General features: G+C 41.7%; 1 protein-coding gene across 2 annotated transcripts in view; it reads left to right on the forward strand.

The window, feature by feature from the left end:
* SIGLEC15 (sialic acid binding Ig like lectin 15) overlaps window positions 1-19,343 on the forward strand; it is a 333,010-nt gene that overhangs the window by 181,357 nt on the left and 132,310 nt on the right. For both annotated transcript variants that reach the window (XM_044078161.1, XM_044078170.1), the window contains exon 3: window positions 5,148-5,531. In XM_044078161.1, coding sequence (XP_043934096.1) covers window positions 5,148-5,531 — 384 coding nt within the window. The remainder of the gene's footprint in view (window positions 1-5,147; window positions 5,532-19,343) is intronic.

Raw genomic sequence — 19,343 nt, forward strand, 5'->3', positions numbered from 1 at the left:
TGGAGTTGGTGGTTGTCTGTGTACTTGGGGCAGGTGTAACATTGCCTCAGGATTCACAGATTCCACTTGTTGTGCCTGGCCTTACTGGATTGCATGTGTAGACATATTATATTGCCATACTACTGATCAGTAGTTACGTCATTGTTCATGCTTGCTCTATCATGTAGTAGCTTCCTCATTCCCTTGCATGTTTTGATTATGGCTGGTGTCCACTATGCCAGGTTTAGGCACTGTGTCTTGTTTTAATTTGGGACTGCATACTCCAAGCATTCCTGGCAGTGTTCATGGAATGGCTGTCTTACAGGTTCTGAGGCGTGGCCCATATTTTGCACCTGCACAGGACCTTTCATGGATTCCACATCAGTTTGGAGGTGTGCAAATAATGCTTAGCACATGTTTTCCACTGTGATTTCCCGGACAGGGACTGTGGTCATGATTTGTATATCCAGTGTGATTACTATATGGTCTGGTTTTACCAGTGAGCAATACACTTCTCATCTTGACATCCCGTACCCATGTTAATGATTATCACATCCAGTATGCTTGCCCCTCTTGTGGGGGTGGTACGTTGTTCATGGGCCTTTTGGTTTGTGGATTTAATGAACTTCTGTCCTACACTGTTGCAGCTGGTAAATTGCTCCCAGTCTATGTGTCTGGGTATTTGCAGTCGCACAATATAATGTGGTTTGGGGGACTTGATATATTCATGTCTTCCAACATGGGCCGTATGCAGTTCCTGGTGCTGGGCCAGTACTCTGTAGCAGGCTATACACTGGGGGGCAGTTTTAGCCACTGTTACTTGAGCATGGCTTGTCCATGCTGCTTTTTGTGGTGGTACCAACATGGGGGTGTGGTTATCCTTGACAATTCTTGATGGTCACCCTCCTTTTGTAGCTTGTTCTAAGTTTTGCGGATGTACAGCACAGTATGAGGTGTAACCTGGTAGTGTTAGGGTGCTGTTGTGAGCCTTGCCTCAGTATTCTGTTACAGCACAGTTATCAACATTCTCCATACTGGGTGGGCTTAGTCTGCATGCATCTTGCTGTTTGACCTTATCCCTTATCTGATTCTTATCCCTTCTGGTACCTATGGAGATAGGTTTGTGTTTTGAGCCTTCCTATTCAGGGCACACTGTGCATGACAACAGCCTTTGCCAGTATCCATACGGCCTGCACTGATAGGTGCATGCCAGTCCTGGCAGGTGGTGCATCATGTCATGCTCAGCATGTCATCCCAGACTGGCACACAGTGGGTCCCCTTTGCCTAACTGCATTACTTCGGAAATTGTTGCACTTCATCATCTCGTTGTCCTGTTGTGGCATGCTGCTTGTTGAGGGTAGGATGTTAGACGGGGTCCTCAGATGTGCATATGGTACTTGGTGTTACATTACTTGACACATAGCATTCATGCCTCAGGTGGTGCTGCAGGGCTGCCTCTGTCGGATGCACATATTACACTTCCCTGTACATGTTTGTGAGCAGGTTGTGTCACATTAGGCATCCCTGTTACTATATGGTGAGTCAGAGAGGGGTATCATTCCCAAGGTTCCTACTGAGCCAATGTATGTGCTATGCGTTGCCTCTTTGCCAAGGCCAGGGCATACTGGGCATGCCTCCTTCTGCCTACTGGGGCAGGCTCAGGTTGTTCCTCCTCCGAGTCACGCTGTGCCTGTGGTGGCCTTGGCGATGGTGGGGGGCTGTTTGGCCCAGCCCTATGCTGGTCCTGCTGCAGCTGTTTTCGCATGATCATATTATGTAGCATAGCACATACCATGACAATTTGGGTACATGTAGTTGGTGTGTACTGCAAGGCTCCACCAGATGTGTCCAGACACCGGAACCGTGACTTGAGCAGCCCAAACACATGCTCTATTACATTACGTGTTTGTGCGTGTGCCTCATTATGGCGTTCCTGTTCAGGTGTGTGTGCGTTTCTGATGGGTGTCATCAGCCACGGCTCCAGTGCATATCCTGCATCCCCCACTAGGTGTCCGTGTGGGATGTCCCCATTGGCAAATGTCTGGTACAGCTGCGTCAAATGCCAGATGTGGGAATCGTGGTAGCTCCCAGGACAGCCGGCACACACATTCATTATTATGCCCTGGGCATCACACACAACCTGGCAGTTGATGGAGGGGAAGCCCTTGCGGTTTATGTAGGCCCTACCCCGCTCTCCTGCTGGTGCTTTGATGCGTATGTGCATGCAGTCTATGGCACCCAGTACCTCAGGGTATTCCGCTATTTGGTGGAAGAGACGCATGTTGCTGGCCAATACCTCACGGGCATTGGGGAAGTATACATGATCACCGACATGTGCTGACATGGCATCCAGGAACTGGTGCAGTACCCTGGAAGCTGATGCCTGTGATATCCCCATCATATCGCCAGTTGGTCTCTGGAAGGTACCTGTTGCTAGTATTCTTAGGCCAACACATACCTTGGTTTCCACTGGGATGGGTTCCCCTCTGTTGGTTCTGTGTGTGAGGCGTGGCCTGCACAGCTCCACTATTTGCTGCAGGAGGTCTCTGTCCACTCTATAGTGCTCTACTATCTCCAGCTCATGTAACCCGTGGTAGGTGACCCTGGGCCTGTACACTCTTCTCCGTCTCCTCACTGCGGGTTGTCTGGCACCATCTGCATTGTCACCACCCTCAGCAAGTCGCCTATGTCTCATTATGACAGCTATGGCAGCCCCTAACATTTCTGCTCTGAGTTCAGCTTTTTCAGTTTTCACTTCTGATAACTTAACTCCTGTCTTGCAGTGTCTCTTGAGAGAAACATTCTGCACTGCTGTTTGCAGAGTTTTAAGTGCTTGGCTGGCCTAGTATTCTGCCTGTGTAATTGCCTGCATCTAATTGTTTTCACCTGCTAGCTCCAGCAGTATTCCCTGCTAACTTCCTAGTACATCTGTTGCTTCCTTTTTCCTCTCTGTTTCCTCAGGGTGGAGCCGTGTGCAAACCAGCAGAAACACGCTCACAGTGGCTTACACGCGCGCACACATACTTACACAGTTCAGAATCTGCTTATTCGGGTTTAAACGCGTGCACGCCCGCGCATACAGTGTTAAACATCTCCCAACACGCTCCCACATGCTTCGTCTGCCTTACACGCGCGCACACTGCCTTACACGCGCGCACACCGCCTTACTCGCGCTTCATGGCGCGCACACGTGCGCATACACGTCCAGCAAGAAACTTTGGTGTAGGCAACAGTGTACACCTTCCATTTCTTGGCTTTCTCATGTTTACTTGGAGGCACACCTCCTTCCTTGATACCTCTCTGACATCTGTCATTTCACTCTACCTTCCAATGACTTCCATCCCTTTCTGCCATTCCCCCCTGTGATGTCACCTATCTCCTACTCTGTTCCTCCCCCTTCTGTAACTCTTACACTACTCAGACTGTGCTCATTTGCTATGTGACAGTGGAATTCAGTATCCTTACCCTAATTTGCATCAGATTGCCTACTAATGCTTAGTTACATCTCTTAGACTTGGCTTCCCCCCTTGGCAACCACTACACGGTGGCCATGTTGGTTTTCCTATGCTGGTCCCTCCATTGACATTCCATGTATTGCATAAAACCTACATTTGCAGGTTTAAAACCTTCGTTTTCATGTTTTAAGCAGTGCAGCCCGTTTGCGTGGGGCTGCGCTGGGTTTACACATCGGCAATTGCCGAAAAAAAATTATATATTTCATATTTTTGCATGGGGTTGCATTGCCAATGGCCACATATTTGGCCATTGGCATGCTGCCTATAACATATGCACCCTTTATTTGGAGCTGACATGGCTCCATTGCCGTGTTTGCAGAAACGTACTCAGTTGTCCACTGAGTACATTTCTGCAGCTAACACGGCTCTTACACGGGCTGTTCTTGGCTTCCTGGATCGCTAATCAGCCTCATTTGCATGCTATTCGGCTGCAAGTGGGCTGATTAGCTTAGCCACGCCCACTCCGTGTAAGAGCCGTGTTAGACTGACTCTTACACGGACTTTGGGCTGTTCCTGGATCGCGAAGGCTACATGGAGTCTTACACTACTCTTAGACTCCGTGTTAGCCTTTGTGAATCCGGCCCATTGACTTTTGTATTTCATTTATAAAAGGAACAGAGTTGCATATGGCTAGTCACAGAGATTTAAAACTGATGTCTTATCCTTATAATCCATTTCCTGTGACAGTGTTTATAAATTGTTGCATATATGAGAATAATCATCTAAAACAAGGGCTGCCATTTCTGAAAATAAATAAGTAATAGAATATCTCACATTAACTCATATGTCATCCATTCATCCACTGCTGTTGAGTTGTGAGGGAGGAGGGATTGGCATAATGGCTAAAGTCTTTATATCACAGATTCAGGTTACAGGGTTTGATTCTGGTGTCTGATCATCTATTTCCCATGGTGACCCCATTAATTGCCATTGCCATTCTCAAAGTTTACTAGGCCAACAGAGAAAGAAATCACACACAGAAACACACAGAGAGACACACACACACACACACACACACACACACACATATATATATATATATATATAAATACACACACACACACACACACACACACACACACACACACACACACACACATATATATATATAAATACACACACACACACACACACACACACACACACACACACACACACACACACATATATATATATATATATATATAAATACACAAACACACACACACACACACACACACACACATCACTTCAGACAATAACAGTCCCCAATATACCTACCATATGTCTTCAAAGTGCAGAAGGAAAGCAGAGCATCTAGACACAGGGAGAACATGTAGATTCTATACAGAAGGTACCCCCAGGTGAGAACACCATGCTGTGAGAAAGCAGTTCTACTCACTGTGCTACTGTGTCATCATAGACAAGCTTATTCTCCATGTAGATGCCATTCTGATTTTTTATACAGAAAAATTATTCCATTCTTTTTTAGAACTAGGTAGGGTAATGCACAAGTAGGGATTTTATATCACCTTTCTATCTTGAATTAATATGTTAATATTTATAACTGCAATTTAAACGATGTGTAGTCTGACTGTAAGTCATTCATATTTCCTAGAATTTATAAATTTGCTTTTGCCTACAATTTTATGGTACTGTTCATCTTTATAACAGGTATAAACCCTGAGACAGCCTGGTCTATGAAAATTCCTCCTGAGGTGACTGGTGTGATTGGACGATCTCTCGTTTTGCCTTGCTCGTTCACCCATCCCTACAGGCATTATAATAGCAGCATCACTGTCATGTGGAAAGTAGAAACTTTTGAAGGGCCAGTCATTTTTAAATGTACTGATCATGGTGGAAGTGGTGATTGCAAAACAACAATTAATCACGGTGACCATTACAAACTCATTGGGAATCCACGACATAATGACTTGTCATTACTAATTACTAACCTGACTATAAATGACAGCAACATTTTCTTCTGTCGTGTGGAACTTACAGCAAAGCCTAATGCAAACTATCAGTCTGCAAATGGAATTCGTGTGCACGTAACAGGTAAAAAATAAGTAATATAAATGCGCAGAATCATAGTACAAAATGAGAAAATTGTGTTTAAGACAAAATTTACTTTTTCTCCCTCAGAAGCATAACATGACGTAAGGAATAAAAATACGCAAGTGAGCAGCTCTGGTTGGAACAACAAAATGTTCAACTAAATTGCTATATGCACTTTAAGACTATGTGTAATATTTTCAGTTAGATCATCCCATTTTTAAATAATTATTCTTATTAAAAACTTTATTTTAACTCAATAGATATATTAACAAAGAATTGTAAGCAATGTATATCTTAGAATTAAAACAGATTTATCTCTATATTCCCAGCCAGTGTTTGTGTGGACTTTATATTACTGTTTGCGAACTGATTTGAATATTTTTCACTGTAAGAATGCATTGATCTTACTTGCAGGAGCTGATCCACACCCATTAGTTTGATTTCTTAATTTCTCCAAGACACGATGTATGTGGTTGTGAGCATTTTTACATCAATTCAAGACTTGCCAATCACATTACATTGAGTCCTGATTTATCTATAGTGAATAGTTAGAAGGACTGTACTTGCCTGCCACAAGACCCATGTGGTTCATTAATTTATGTTTTGCTGGAGTGAGATCAACAAGCTTTAACTCAATGATGTTCAGGCAAATAAAAAATAATAAAATAATGCATACACACAACATGCGCACGCACACACAGATATACGCACACGCACAAACACACACACACACACATACACACACACACACACACACACACACACACACACACACACACACACACACCAGATATTTATTTATGTATTTGACATTAGTTTACCAGAAAAGTCCAAATGGTCATAGAACCCACTTTCAGTAGAGGCCCAAGGAGAAAAGCTGTAGTAATAAGACATTTAATACACGTACAGTGATGCACAATTATAAACGAAGTATGATGACAGAAGAGACAACATTACAATATTTAGAATTAAGATGGCAGAAGCAATAACAGTAACAATGTTTACATTTATAAAACGTGTGTGTGTATTTCTGTAACGGGTACTAAGCCTAAACCTAAATGCTGCCCCTTCACCAAACCCTAACCCTGCACCTTACCTTAAAAAAACTTTCCCATAACACTACCAATACACATGACACATTTCAACATACAGACATGCACAGTCACATACTAACAAAACTACAAGTCTATATCACATCATTGAAAACCCAAATCATTAAATCACTATTCAGTGAACATACTTTGTCAAAACCTCACTCCATCAAACAGCTGTTTAAACAAAGTTTTTCACAGGGAAAAACAACACTTTGCCAACCTAGTGACCATCACAAAATTCTAAAAATGTAAAACTTAACCAAGTGGGGGGCAGTGCCCCCCAAACCCTCCAATGTGGGGGGCTGCAAGGTGCAACTGACAGTTGGCAAGACACCCATCTAAGTTATAGCCAGCTATAGACCCCCCCCCATGACTCAAGACACCCACTACTCCTACCTGGACCTACTTGACTCCATCAAGGTACCCCCTAACACCCTGATCCTTGGTGACTTTAACTACCCTACCATATAGTGGGTGAACTATTCCTGCACTAATGCACTCACCCAATGATTCCTTGACTTCATCAGTTCTAACGCACTAGATCAGCTCATCTCATCCCCCACAAGGGGAGATAACATTCTGGACTTGGTTCTCACCAACATGGGTGACTGCTCCACCACTCCCATAGTTCTTCTATGGTGAGATCAGATCATCGGTCTGTCTCATTCAAAGTCTCTATCCAACCCAACCCCCCACCCCCCCCAGCCGTAACCAGGCTAAAAAACTTCTCAAAAGGTGACTATCACCTCCTAAGGGAGGGTATCAGTAGCTTCACACCACCACCCCCTCAGAGGATACAGACAACTATGCTGAACAGTATGCCAGTGCAGTATACAAGCACATGTATAAATGCATGGACTCAGCCATACCCAACAGAACTAAAACCTGCTCCTCAAGGAAACACAAACCTGTCTTGTGGACATCCTGTATCAACCAGCTTTACAATAAAAGGAAGAAACTGTTGTCCAAGGGGAAAAAAGGAACACATTCCAAATTGGAAAACCTCTCTCCTCAGCCTCAACAAGCAAATTAGATCACTAGTGAAAACCTTGAAAGCCAGTTTTGAATTGAAACTAGCCTCTGTAACAAAGGGAAACCACAAAGCTTTCTTCAGTTACGTCAGGAACCTTCATAGCAAAGCCCAGGTTTGAATGGTACCATTTACACTAATCCTGTTGACATAACCAACTTGCTAGCTGGTAGTTTCAGCACAAACATCACTCCCTATCTTCCAAAGGCCCATTTGATATCCCCAATACTTGTCCCCCACCTCACATCTCTGGAGATCAAGTGTTAAAGGCCCTATCCAGGACAAAGAACACAGTTTCCATGGGATGTGATAGTATGCCAGGCTGCATTCTGCACCATCTGCAGCAAGAACTAGCTTCGCCATTGAGCACCCTATTCAACCACAGTCTATGTTAAGGCTTCATTCCAGCAGAGGGGAGAACTGCCACTGTTGTCCCCTTGCACAAAGGTGGTGCCACTACTAACCCAGGAAACTATTGTCCCACTAGCTTGACAAGTCTGATCTCTAAAGCCATGGAGCGTATTATTATGGATCTCATAAACAAGGACATAGGCAATCTCCAAGCACTTGACCCCACACAATTCGGATTTGTCAAGGGCAGATCTTGCCTGTTGAACCTGGTTGACTTCTTTGAGACTGTCACCAAGGCCCTGGATGATAGAAAGTCAGTACATGCAGCTTACCTTGAATTGGCCAAGTCCTATGAGACAATGCCCCACTCAGGCATCATCGAAAAGCTAACACAACTTGGCATAAATCCCTATCTCATCAGGTGGGTTGCCAACTGGCTCACAGATAGGAACCACAAGGTCAAAATAGGCACCTCCATCTTTGATAGCAGACCTGTCACTAGTGGTGTTCCCCAGGGATCAGTCCTGAGACCCTGTACTGTTTGATATCTACTTCTCAGAGGTCCAGGCACAGATAAAGGGCCTGAGGCTGACCAAGATTGCAGATGACTGTAAGTTGGGTGCTGTCTTTGACTCCCCAAATGATGTTAGCATACTGCAAGAGGGTCTCATGGCCACAAATGACTGCTGCCATAGTCATGGCCTTAAGTTAAATGCAAAAACATGGCCCCTACTGATTACCACATCAACGACAATGCCCTAAGCACAACCTGTGGTGAGAGGTCTGGGTACTCAGGTTGATAACAATCTCACATTTGACCATCATGTAATGGCAGTGGTCAGAAAAGCCTTTTACTTAGTTCATCTCATAAGTAAAGGGATTGCATTCAGAAAAAAAAGAGTTTATTACCTGTCTGTACTCCTCCCTCAGTAGGCCAATAATTGAGTATAATGTCCCATTTCGGATGTACCTCTCCAAACAACTGCACCAACTGGAAAGACCACAGAAATACCTCACAAAGAGAATCCATGGCCTTCAACAGCTGTCTTATGTGGACAGGCTCAAATCACAATCACTCTACTCAATATTGTATAGATTGCTCAGAGGTGATCTGTGTCTTGCCTATAAGGCAATATCGGACCCTGCCCTACTAGAGATTCTCCATATCCATAAGTCTAACTCCTCATGCATTGCCAGCTCAAAAAGCCTAAATCTAATATGTGACATCAACAAAACCTGCTGCAGGTTTGTCTCACAAAGGCTGCCCCATCTCTGGAATAGACTTCCCATACATGTCAAACAGAGTACCTCACTGACCCTCTTCAAGAGCAACCTTGATGAGTGAATGGGAAACCACAGATTTGTCCCAGGTGTTTCACCTGAGACCCTAATTGACAGGGGTGACAGGTGCTGTCTGAAGTTTCTTTTTTGGGGATAAACTCTTGACTAGACTTGTAATGGCCCCAGGGCCATTAGCTTAGTAACCTCCTATGATCCCACACCCCCCTACCTAAATATATCAACTCCGATCTTGCACTACAGAGGGAAAAGGGCAAATTCCCAATGATGGACAAGCATTGTTTTTCCCTGTGAAAAACTTCGATTAAACGGCCATTCAATGGAGTGAGGTTTCCACAAAGTGTGTTTGCTGAATAGTGATTTGATGATTTGGGTTTTCGACAATGTGATATAGACCCCAAAACTATATCTATCCCCTTACCTGACCCTAACCCTAACCTTAAAATACAATCACTCACATGCAAACATACAAAAACCTATCCCCGACCCTAGTCCTAACTCTGAAACACATACACAAACACACTCACCCAGCCAAACTCTACTCACCTGTCACAATGAAACATACCTTCGACATTTTGACCATTTGGTATCTGTACATTCAACATAAAATACCACCCCTGCACTTGTTGACCAGATGAACATTCGACAAAATGCAGGGAACCATATAGATAGACAGATAGATAAATATATAGTAGCGCTCTGTGAGAGAGAATTCTCTTTTTCCCTTGTTTACAGCCCACTGGCTGCCTTGCTTGCAAGATCTTGGTACAGTATTTGCCTTTACCCCATACAAATCTTTGAGGTGGTATATATAGTTAGCAGGGGGCATGGGTGCTTGTCCCTTGCAAAACAATTGGGTTTTTTTTGCTCACTCTTTTTAATCTCAATATAAAAAGGTATTCACTCTTTGGAGCATTCAATGTTTGATGATATTTATATATATATATATATATATATATATATATATATATAGCATATATAAATAAGTATGCATATTCGGGTTTATATTACAATATCGAATTTTCGGAAATTTGAAATTCATATGTTCGGGACCATATGTTCAAGTTTCCGAAAACTCGGACAAAGGAAAAAAAAAATTTTTATGTTTTTTGCAGAGCGATTTCTTTTTTTTTTTTTTTTATTTTGAGTTTTCAGAAGCTTGAACATATGGTCCCAACCTTATGAATTTTGAGTTTCTAAAAACTCGATAAAGTAATATAAACCCATCTATCTATCTATTTATCTATCTATCTATCTATATCTATCTCTGTATATATTTATATCTATGTATCTATGCCTATATATGTTTATATATAGATAGATAGATATAGATATAGATGTAGATGGGTGTATGACTACAGATCAGACGCCTAAATATCCACAGCCTAAATATTGACAAAAATATCTAAAGGTCAAAAGATTGACAGTTAAATATATCTAAAGAAAAAATATCAAGCAAATCCTAACCACATGTTAAACCAATGTTTTGCAGGGGGACTCCCTGCTAATTATATATATATATATATATATATATATATATATATATATATATATATATATATATATATATAGGTCTACTTTTGTTCATTGAAAGTACATCCTATGAAAACTCAAGAAGTCAACTCTGTTTCAGCGAAAGTGCAGTTTGGCAAAAACACACTTTTGCGAAACCCACATTAATGAATTAGGTGTGGTGCTTCAGGGATCCTGTGGAACAACAGGTGAGGTATTATTTACTTGTTATCTACACTTCCAACACGAGTGGAAGAGGTAGAGCATTTGCAGTTTGGTTATGTAGATCACGGTACAGTGTGGATAAGGTAATGTCCCCTTTTCCTCACTGTAGAGCAATCTCGGAGTTAGTATATATATAATTAGCAGGGTGTGAGGGCGCACCTCCCCCACATGGGGGTGCCCCCCTGCAGAAATGTGTTGCTCGTATTTATTTTCATGTTTCCATGCTTCAGTAATGTGCGTTTTACAAAAGTGCATTTTCGTGAAACTGCACGTTCGCTGAAATGGAGTTTCGGTAGGGTGTACCTTCAATGAACGAAAACAGACCCATATATATGACAATATATATGGTATATAATCATTTTATATATATATATATATATATATATATATATATATATATATATATATATATAGATAGATATAGATAGATATAGATGTAGGTAGATATACACACAGAAGCATAGATGCATAGATATGTGTCATCAAGCATTTATTTTATCTGGTCTGCATCATCAATCACACTTACTCAGCCTACACATGTAAATTTAAAAAAAAACTCGCACATTGTACACACAAAATAAGCACCCCACAAGACAAATCAGCTCACCTAAAACAATCTCCCCATACAAATGGTAGCACTATTAAAATGACAAACAAAAAAAAAGAAACAAAACTAAAATAAAATAAAAACTGCATTTAGTCAAACAAAAACAGCAATGCTGGCACATTTGTCCCAGAATTAAACTACAATAAATAACAAAACAGTTAAGTAAAACACATAAGTAAAATGTTCACCTAAAACATGTTAACTCAAAACATTACCTTAAAAAACAAACAAATAAAAAAAGACACCAAAAGTATAAAAATGGATAGTTACCTCAGAAGTACTATAGAAAACTAGCCAAGAGACAGACCATTAAGAAAAGTTGTGGAAAGAAAATGAAGCCCAGTCCACCATTAAACTATACAGTCGATACTTCCTGTTGAAATCAACGGGAATACTAATGAAAAATGAAAATACAAGGAAAAACAGATAAACGGAATATTTGGAAGTCTGGGTTTTTTGATACATAAAATATCTTGTGCTGCAGGATTATGATACCTGATTCATGAACTGTGGATTCCAGGAACAAAGAACTAATTCCCTAATCCAACAGTTTATTGCATTTGACATGTCAGAGCGACGTTGTCCGTACATGTATAGAATTATAGAAATCATTGAAAATTCATTAGTAACTGGGCCCTGTGACCATTTACACCAGTACCCCATCTAGACTTTACCTCCTTCTTAAAGGACTTAAATGTCATTCAAACCAGGGGTAAATTTGTGGATATCCATCCAGATGTCGAACTCCTTTTAATGGACAATAGTGTGTCACATTGCTTAACTTGAAGTGGACGTTTGCTCCAGTGAAGGAGTAAGCAATGAGTGACAGGTCTGTCTCCCCACCTTGTTTTCCTTATTTGTTAAAGCAAGTTTATATTTCTGGTTATAGCGTTAGTGGGATGTTTTCATTTGTGAAGATGTAAGTGGTCTTGGACTAGTGGATCCCTACTGGCCTAAAAGTCAAGGTATACATTGCCCCTAAGGAGTCTATAGGACACTGAATAAAGGGACAGTGCTTTCAGTCTGTCATGGTAGATCTTGTCATTTAAGCTTATGATCTTTTTTAGTTAGGAACCTATGAGGGGTTTTCGAATTGCTGAATATGCCTAGTAAGATATATACCAAAAGGGGTATATATTTGGTATTTGTCAGAAGCATGCGGTTGTGTTTCATAGCAAAACAAAATGCAGTGATGCGGGCTACTTCTTAAACAGACCAATGCACCAAAATAACATTCTTAACAAAAGAAAAAAAACATGCAGAATGCCTCTATTCAACAGTCGCAAAGCCTACAAAGACAGAGTAAAAATTGTTACTTCCAAAACAGTCCAATAATTAATTTATACTTTGGCAGAAAACAGGAATCAAAGGCCATAGCATACGGATGCTTGCCAATAGAGTCTCACCCCTCTGGATTCCTCCACAGGAAAATATACAAATCTTCTCAGAATAGTCCACAATGCTATTCCTTATTGCAGCATCGCACCCAGAACTGAAGTCACAGCCACTCTGTGAAAGGTCAGCTTCTCTAGTTTGGTAGGGCTATGGCCTTCTCTATTAAGTAAAATTGGTTGCATAACTGACACTATTAACTGAACTAACTAGAGTGGGGTGAAGATGGAGACTGCCCCCTGGTTGAAACCATTAGGAGACATGACTGACAGGTGCTGATGGGATATGAGTGCAGTATCAGCATTCATTTATGAAGTCAAAAGGTGAACATAAAAACTTAATAAATAAATGCTAAACTGCTTTGTTGGTTGAAGCTCAGTATTTGTCAGTGACCAAAGCAAGTTGCTTGTTACAGTTGCAGCAGCCCTTGCTACAGTTTCAGAAACATTTTCTTTTACTTTTCTGGATCTCAGCTTCAGGAGGACATGATTTTTTTAGGGCACTTGATAACCTACATACAGCTCTGTGCATAATATAAAAATGTATCTTCCTTCTTAAAGCAGCAACTATTTGTGTTATTTTTATACATTATTCTGGTGAGAAAAAAAAAACAGAAACAGACAATGCTCCCCCCAGCTTTCAGGGCAGTTTCCTGCACAATAGATGGTCTATGAGGCTTAGGTAGGCCATCTGCATTATGGTGAGTCAATGCCAGTCTGTGTTTCACCGTGACTCTAAAAGGCTGCAAGAGAATTTCCCACTTGTATAATTTTGTGTTACAATCCTGATGTGTTTTCAACCAGAACAGTGAGGCATGGTCTGTAACCAATGCAAATTCTCAGCTTAGAAGTTCATAGGTTCATAGGTTCATACTAGGCTATCTACCCTAGGGCATTTATAAGCCTAGCCAGAGTGTGTTTGGCTTTCGCCACCCATTTTAAATTAATTTTGCTATGCCTTTTTTTGAGGTTAGTATACTCTGCCTCTGTTTAACAGTGACACAGAAATGATAGCCGGGGTAAACCTACGATCTCCCATCCACTCATCAAGATTCCTCTTGAAGAGAGTCAATGTGGGACTCTGCCTAACCTGGACTGGGATTTTATTCCAGAGTGAAGGGAGCCTCTGAGTTATGAATCTGTCCCTCCAGCATGTCCTATTTATTTCAGTGCTGAGGTTCAAGTCTCTCGAGCGCGTAGCTCGATGGGATTTGGATTTTCTGAGGTGCAGCATGTCCGTTAATTCCGGGTTGGACATGGCTTTATACATCAGGCACAGATCGCCTCTGAGCAGGCAGTATGCCACTGAGTACAGCTGGAGTTTCTTTACCCGGGCAGCATATGGCATCTGTTTGAGCCCTTTGATCCTCTTGGTGAGGTACTTTTGGGGTCTTTCCAGTTGCTGCAGGTGTCTGGTAAGGTACATCCCAAAAGGGGCATTGTTCTCAATTATGGGCCTGATGAGGGATGAGTAAAGAGGCACGATGACCTCCCCTGATCTAGATGTGAATCCCTTCATGATTAGGTGGGCTATATAAAATGTTTTTCTAACCACTTTGGCCACTTCTATACTTAATGGATTACCACCTATGTGGTAATTTGTGGGCACTTTGTTTTTGCCAAAGGGGATGACTATACACTTTTTGGCGTTTAGCTTGAGGCCATGGTTCTGGCACCAGTTGTCTGTTTCTATGAGGCCCTTTTGGAGGATGCTTGTGTCGGCTGGAGAGTTGATTATGGCGCCCAGTTTGCAGTCATCTGCGAACTTGGTCAGCCACAGTCCTTCCGTGTTGGCCTGTACCACCAAGAAATATATACCGAACAAGAGAGGTCCCAGGACTGAGCCTTGTGGGATGCCACTTGTAACTGGTTTGGAGTCTGACATGGCTCCAGCAATTCTAACCATGTGGGTTCTGTCCTTGAGCCAGTTTGCAACCCATCTAGTAACATAGGGGTTTATATTTAAGCTGGTGAGCTTATCTATAATGCCTGAGTGGGGTATTGTATCGAAGGCTTTTGCGAGGTCCAGGTAGGCTGTGTGGACCACCTTCCCCTCGTCAATGGCCTTGGTGACTGTTTCAAATTAATCAACCAGGTTTAAGAGGCAGGATCTGCCCTTAACAAAGCCAAACTGGGTAGGATCCAGTGTCTGTAGGTCTCCAATATCTTTATTTATGAGGTCCATGATGATCCTTTCCATAGCTTTGCAGACCAAGCTAGTCAGGCTTATGGGGCGATAGTTTCCAGGATCCATTGAGGCACCACCTTGGTGGAGAGGGACCACTGTTGCTGTACGCCACTCTTTGGGTACATATCCTGTAGTAAGGCTAAGATTGAACAGTAGTTTTATGTTTGGGTTTAGCTCTTCTTGGAGTTCATGTAGGGCGCAGCCGGGACACCATCTGGTCCCATTGATGCTGTGTTTTTTGCTTTGGAGAGGGCGGCTCTTACCTGAGCATCTGAGATGTCAGGGGGGCAGCACTCTGTTGGGATAGATATTTGCCCTTTTGGTGGGGGGGGTTTGCACTGAACCTGTCAGCTAGGATGTTGGCAATGTCTGTGGGCTCGGTGTATTTTTTGTCATTTTGGACTAATTCTGAGCATATCTGGGAATTCCCACCCAGGTTCCTAACATAACTAAAGAAAGCCTTGTGATTATCCTTAGTGTCCTGTGCAATTTTTCTCTCGAAGCTGGCCTTAGACGATTTTATGAGTGCCCATAGTTTTTTGTTAATACTGATCAGAGATGCCTTCCCTTTTTGGGATTTTGCTCTATCATGTAGTAGCTTCCTCCTTCTATTGTATAGTTTGTTTATGGCTGGGGTCCACCAGACAGGACATCTGCCTTTGGAGGATTGGGTCTTGGTTTTATTTGGGATTGCATGATCCATGCATTCCTGATGGTGTTCATAGAATGCGTTTATAAAGGATTCTGCGGTCTGGGCCGTATTTTCCACAGGCCCGGGGGCTTTGAAGGATTTCGCCTCGGTTTTGAGGCGTGTGAATTGCCCACTTAATATTCCTCTCAATGGTGGAATACCTGTTTTTTTTGTTCTACTCAGTTTTTGTCCCAAAAAATATGTGATTTTATTCCCCATTAAAAGTCTATGATAACACTGCCCCTGATGCATCAATATATATTATGAAAGACATTGAAATCTGGTGAGGGTAATACAAACATTCTGTTCAGCTTAACAAAAGTATTATCTGCCTGTAATATCCAAATCACATTAAGGGTCATCATCCATCATCCCTTTGTTAAACCTTTGAAAAGACAAACTATTGATGCAAAACGGTACAATTTTTTAATAGTGCTCAGCTAAGCCCTCACTTCTTTCTTAGTGCCAGGACTAGGTTGTTTTCTCTCAGCTTCCAGTATTTCTCTATGGGGTCCAGCAATCCATCTACCAATGACATAAATTAAATGTTTTACATCTGTTATGCCTACCTTGCTTTTGGAGGTATTAACATGTAATCTGGCTTGTCTCAGAGAGTTTCATATACTTTGTATGTTAGCTAGCCATGAGTTCCAGTCCTCTGAGTGAATTGCAATTTTATTTTATTTATTTTATTAGCATTTGTTAACCAGGAAATTCTGACTGGGTATATACAGTAATATCCATTTTCAGCACAGGCTCAGGGAGAAAAGCTCCAGCAACTACATAGCAACTAAGAAAATTACATAATAAACATCAGAACATAAAAATAAGCAATACTTAAAGTATAGCGATCATAGGTTCATAGGTTTATACTAAGCTGATGACCACTAGGGCTTTTATAAACCTAGCCACGCAACCCAAATGTGTCCTACAAGTTATTGTGCATTAAAGATTATTTTGGGGGGGGGGGTGTATGTTAGGGGATTCTATATGATATGTACCTGTCCCTCCAACATGTCCTATTTAAGTTGCAAGCAGAGTTTACATCCTTAGATCTAGTAGTTCTGGTGTTGCTCATTTTGTTGAGATGCAAAAGATCCATCAGAGCAGGATCCAAGGATGCCTTGTATGCCAGGCATAAATCACCTCTCAGCGGTCTGTAGGAAACAAAGTATAGAGATAAGGCTTTGGGGTGATCTGCTTAGGACATTATTCTCCAATATTTGTGAGTACCAACTCCAATATGTTTGTTACTCTAGTAGGCATATCACTAACTGGACCAAGGTGTTTGTGTTTACAAAGTCAAAGAATCTCTACACCTGCAAGTCTGGGGTCATGTAGGATTCCCAGTTTATGAAGGGGTATTTGAAGTCCCCCATGAGTATGGTATTTAGTTGAACAGCGAGTGTCTCCAATAGGTCTATGTGTGAGCTATGGGTTCAGTCAGACATAGAGGATGACCTATAGCTTGCTAGGATATGATACGGTTCTTTTTCTATGTTAATCTGAACTTGAAGAACTCCAGCACATCATCCTAGAGGTATGCTTGTTATTGATGTGTATCAAGACACCTCCACCTTTAGTTCCTGTCTGTGCTGCTACTGGTCTAAATGTGTTGAAAGCACTGAGGCCTTGTACTGTCAGGGTACTATCTGTGGCTTTAAACCATGTCTTAGTAATGGCACAGATGTCTACATTTTCCAAGATGAGGAGACATTGGAGGGAGTGCAGCTTCTTGATTAGATTCCTGGCATTGAGCAATAACATCTTTAGATTTCCTTGGGTAAATATTGCTATGTTGGAAGGTTTTTCAATTTGTCATTACCTAAAAAAGGCTGTATAGGGTAGGACAATGTTTTAGCCAATATTCAAAAGCCTAGTGAGTACAGGTGCAAACTATCCTTGGAAGAGCAACATGGATTGTTAACCATGTCCTCCCATGTTGACAAATATTGTGAACTCATAGAATGACACCAAAACTTAAGCCAATTATTAAAGTCAGTGATATTCTGTTCATATTGTGGTTTCATCCTTAGTGAAGGTGTAATTCTACTCAATGCTAGGCACATACAAGCCTGTGACACATAGTCCAAGAGCTCCATAATATCTCTGTTCAATTAATCTAGGGAGGTATGTCTCAGATCATTTACACCGACATGGACTATGACAGAATCATACTGGTACCTGTGGTCACTGACTTGACTGCATGCATAACTTTGCAGATACTGACCCTTGATAGTCAACTGACCATTATTTTTCTTTGTTCAGCCTGGTGAGTGGGGCATCAGTATGTCATACAATGGAGTCCTCTATGACTAGAGTCCTGGGCAGTGTACTGGCTTGCCTTATGGGGTTGGTAGTCGAGGATGAACTGGGTTTGGCTGCATGTTCAGTGTTAGGTGTTGTTTTTGTTGATTGCTTTCTGGTTTGCTGAGGATAATTTTGCAGGTGGAATGTCTGGGAGTCTTTGGAGTTTGGGAAAATTGCATTTAAATGTCATAACATAAGTAGGTCTATGTGAGGGGTGCACACTATGTGTGGTGAGTGTAGCGTGTGTTTTTCTAACAACCAGGTTGTTATTGTGAGTGTTTGTATGCAAGAGTTTTGCCTCCAGAGACACTGTGTATATACATCATTGCATACTGTATTTGTTTCTTTGAGGATGAAATGGTTGCCAGTGAACATTAGACAATTGTTACATTGTCTGAATATACCCATATCCATCAAACTGGATGTGGATACATTGGCATATCTATGATGCTAGATCCTTTATTGAGTGAGCTACAAAGTTGTGTTGCATGAGGGGGGCACTCAGTAATATGGATAGATGGAAAACAATGGATGGGAAAAGTATTTAAACAGCTTACACAACAGACAATAGCAATGAAAAAGGGGAGGAAGGGACTTTGGAAGTTACATTACTATAAGGGGTGAAGGCCAGAGACACAGCCTTTTAAAACCACAGCAGAAAAAGGGAGGGAAGGAGGGAGAGTTGGAGAAAAAAAATCAAGCTGCAAGAAGCAAGCTAGCTGGTGTAGGATACAATCATATAAAGCCAATCAGAAGTCCTACTCCCTCAGCTCTTCAAATGAAGAGGAAAAACAAAAGGAAAAAAAGCACTTCACTGTAATAAGCCACTCTTTATACTATAGCAATCAACTTATTACAGTTAGATGTACACACCCCAAGCTCTTCCATTGACGAACACAAAAAAAAAACAGGTGTTCCTTGTACTGGCATGAACCCCCTCCCCCAGTGCCCTGCCCTGGACCCTCCTTCTGCACTTTTTGTTTAAAACAATCATTTCTTCCCTTAAACTATAGCAAACTGCTTGCTACAAATGCAGCAAACAGTTAATACAGTTTATGCACTGCCTTCAAGGCTCGCTCTGGCACTCACGTTTCAGTTAAAAAAAATCTGCTTT

The sequence above is a fragment of the Protopterus annectens genome, chromosome 1.part1, assembly GCF_019279795.1.
Source record: "Protopterus annectens isolate FY-2018-M chromosome 1.part1, PAN1.0, whole genome shotgun sequence".
Lineage (NCBI taxonomy): Eukaryota > Metazoa > Chordata > Ceratodontiformes > Protopteridae > Protopterus > Protopterus annectens.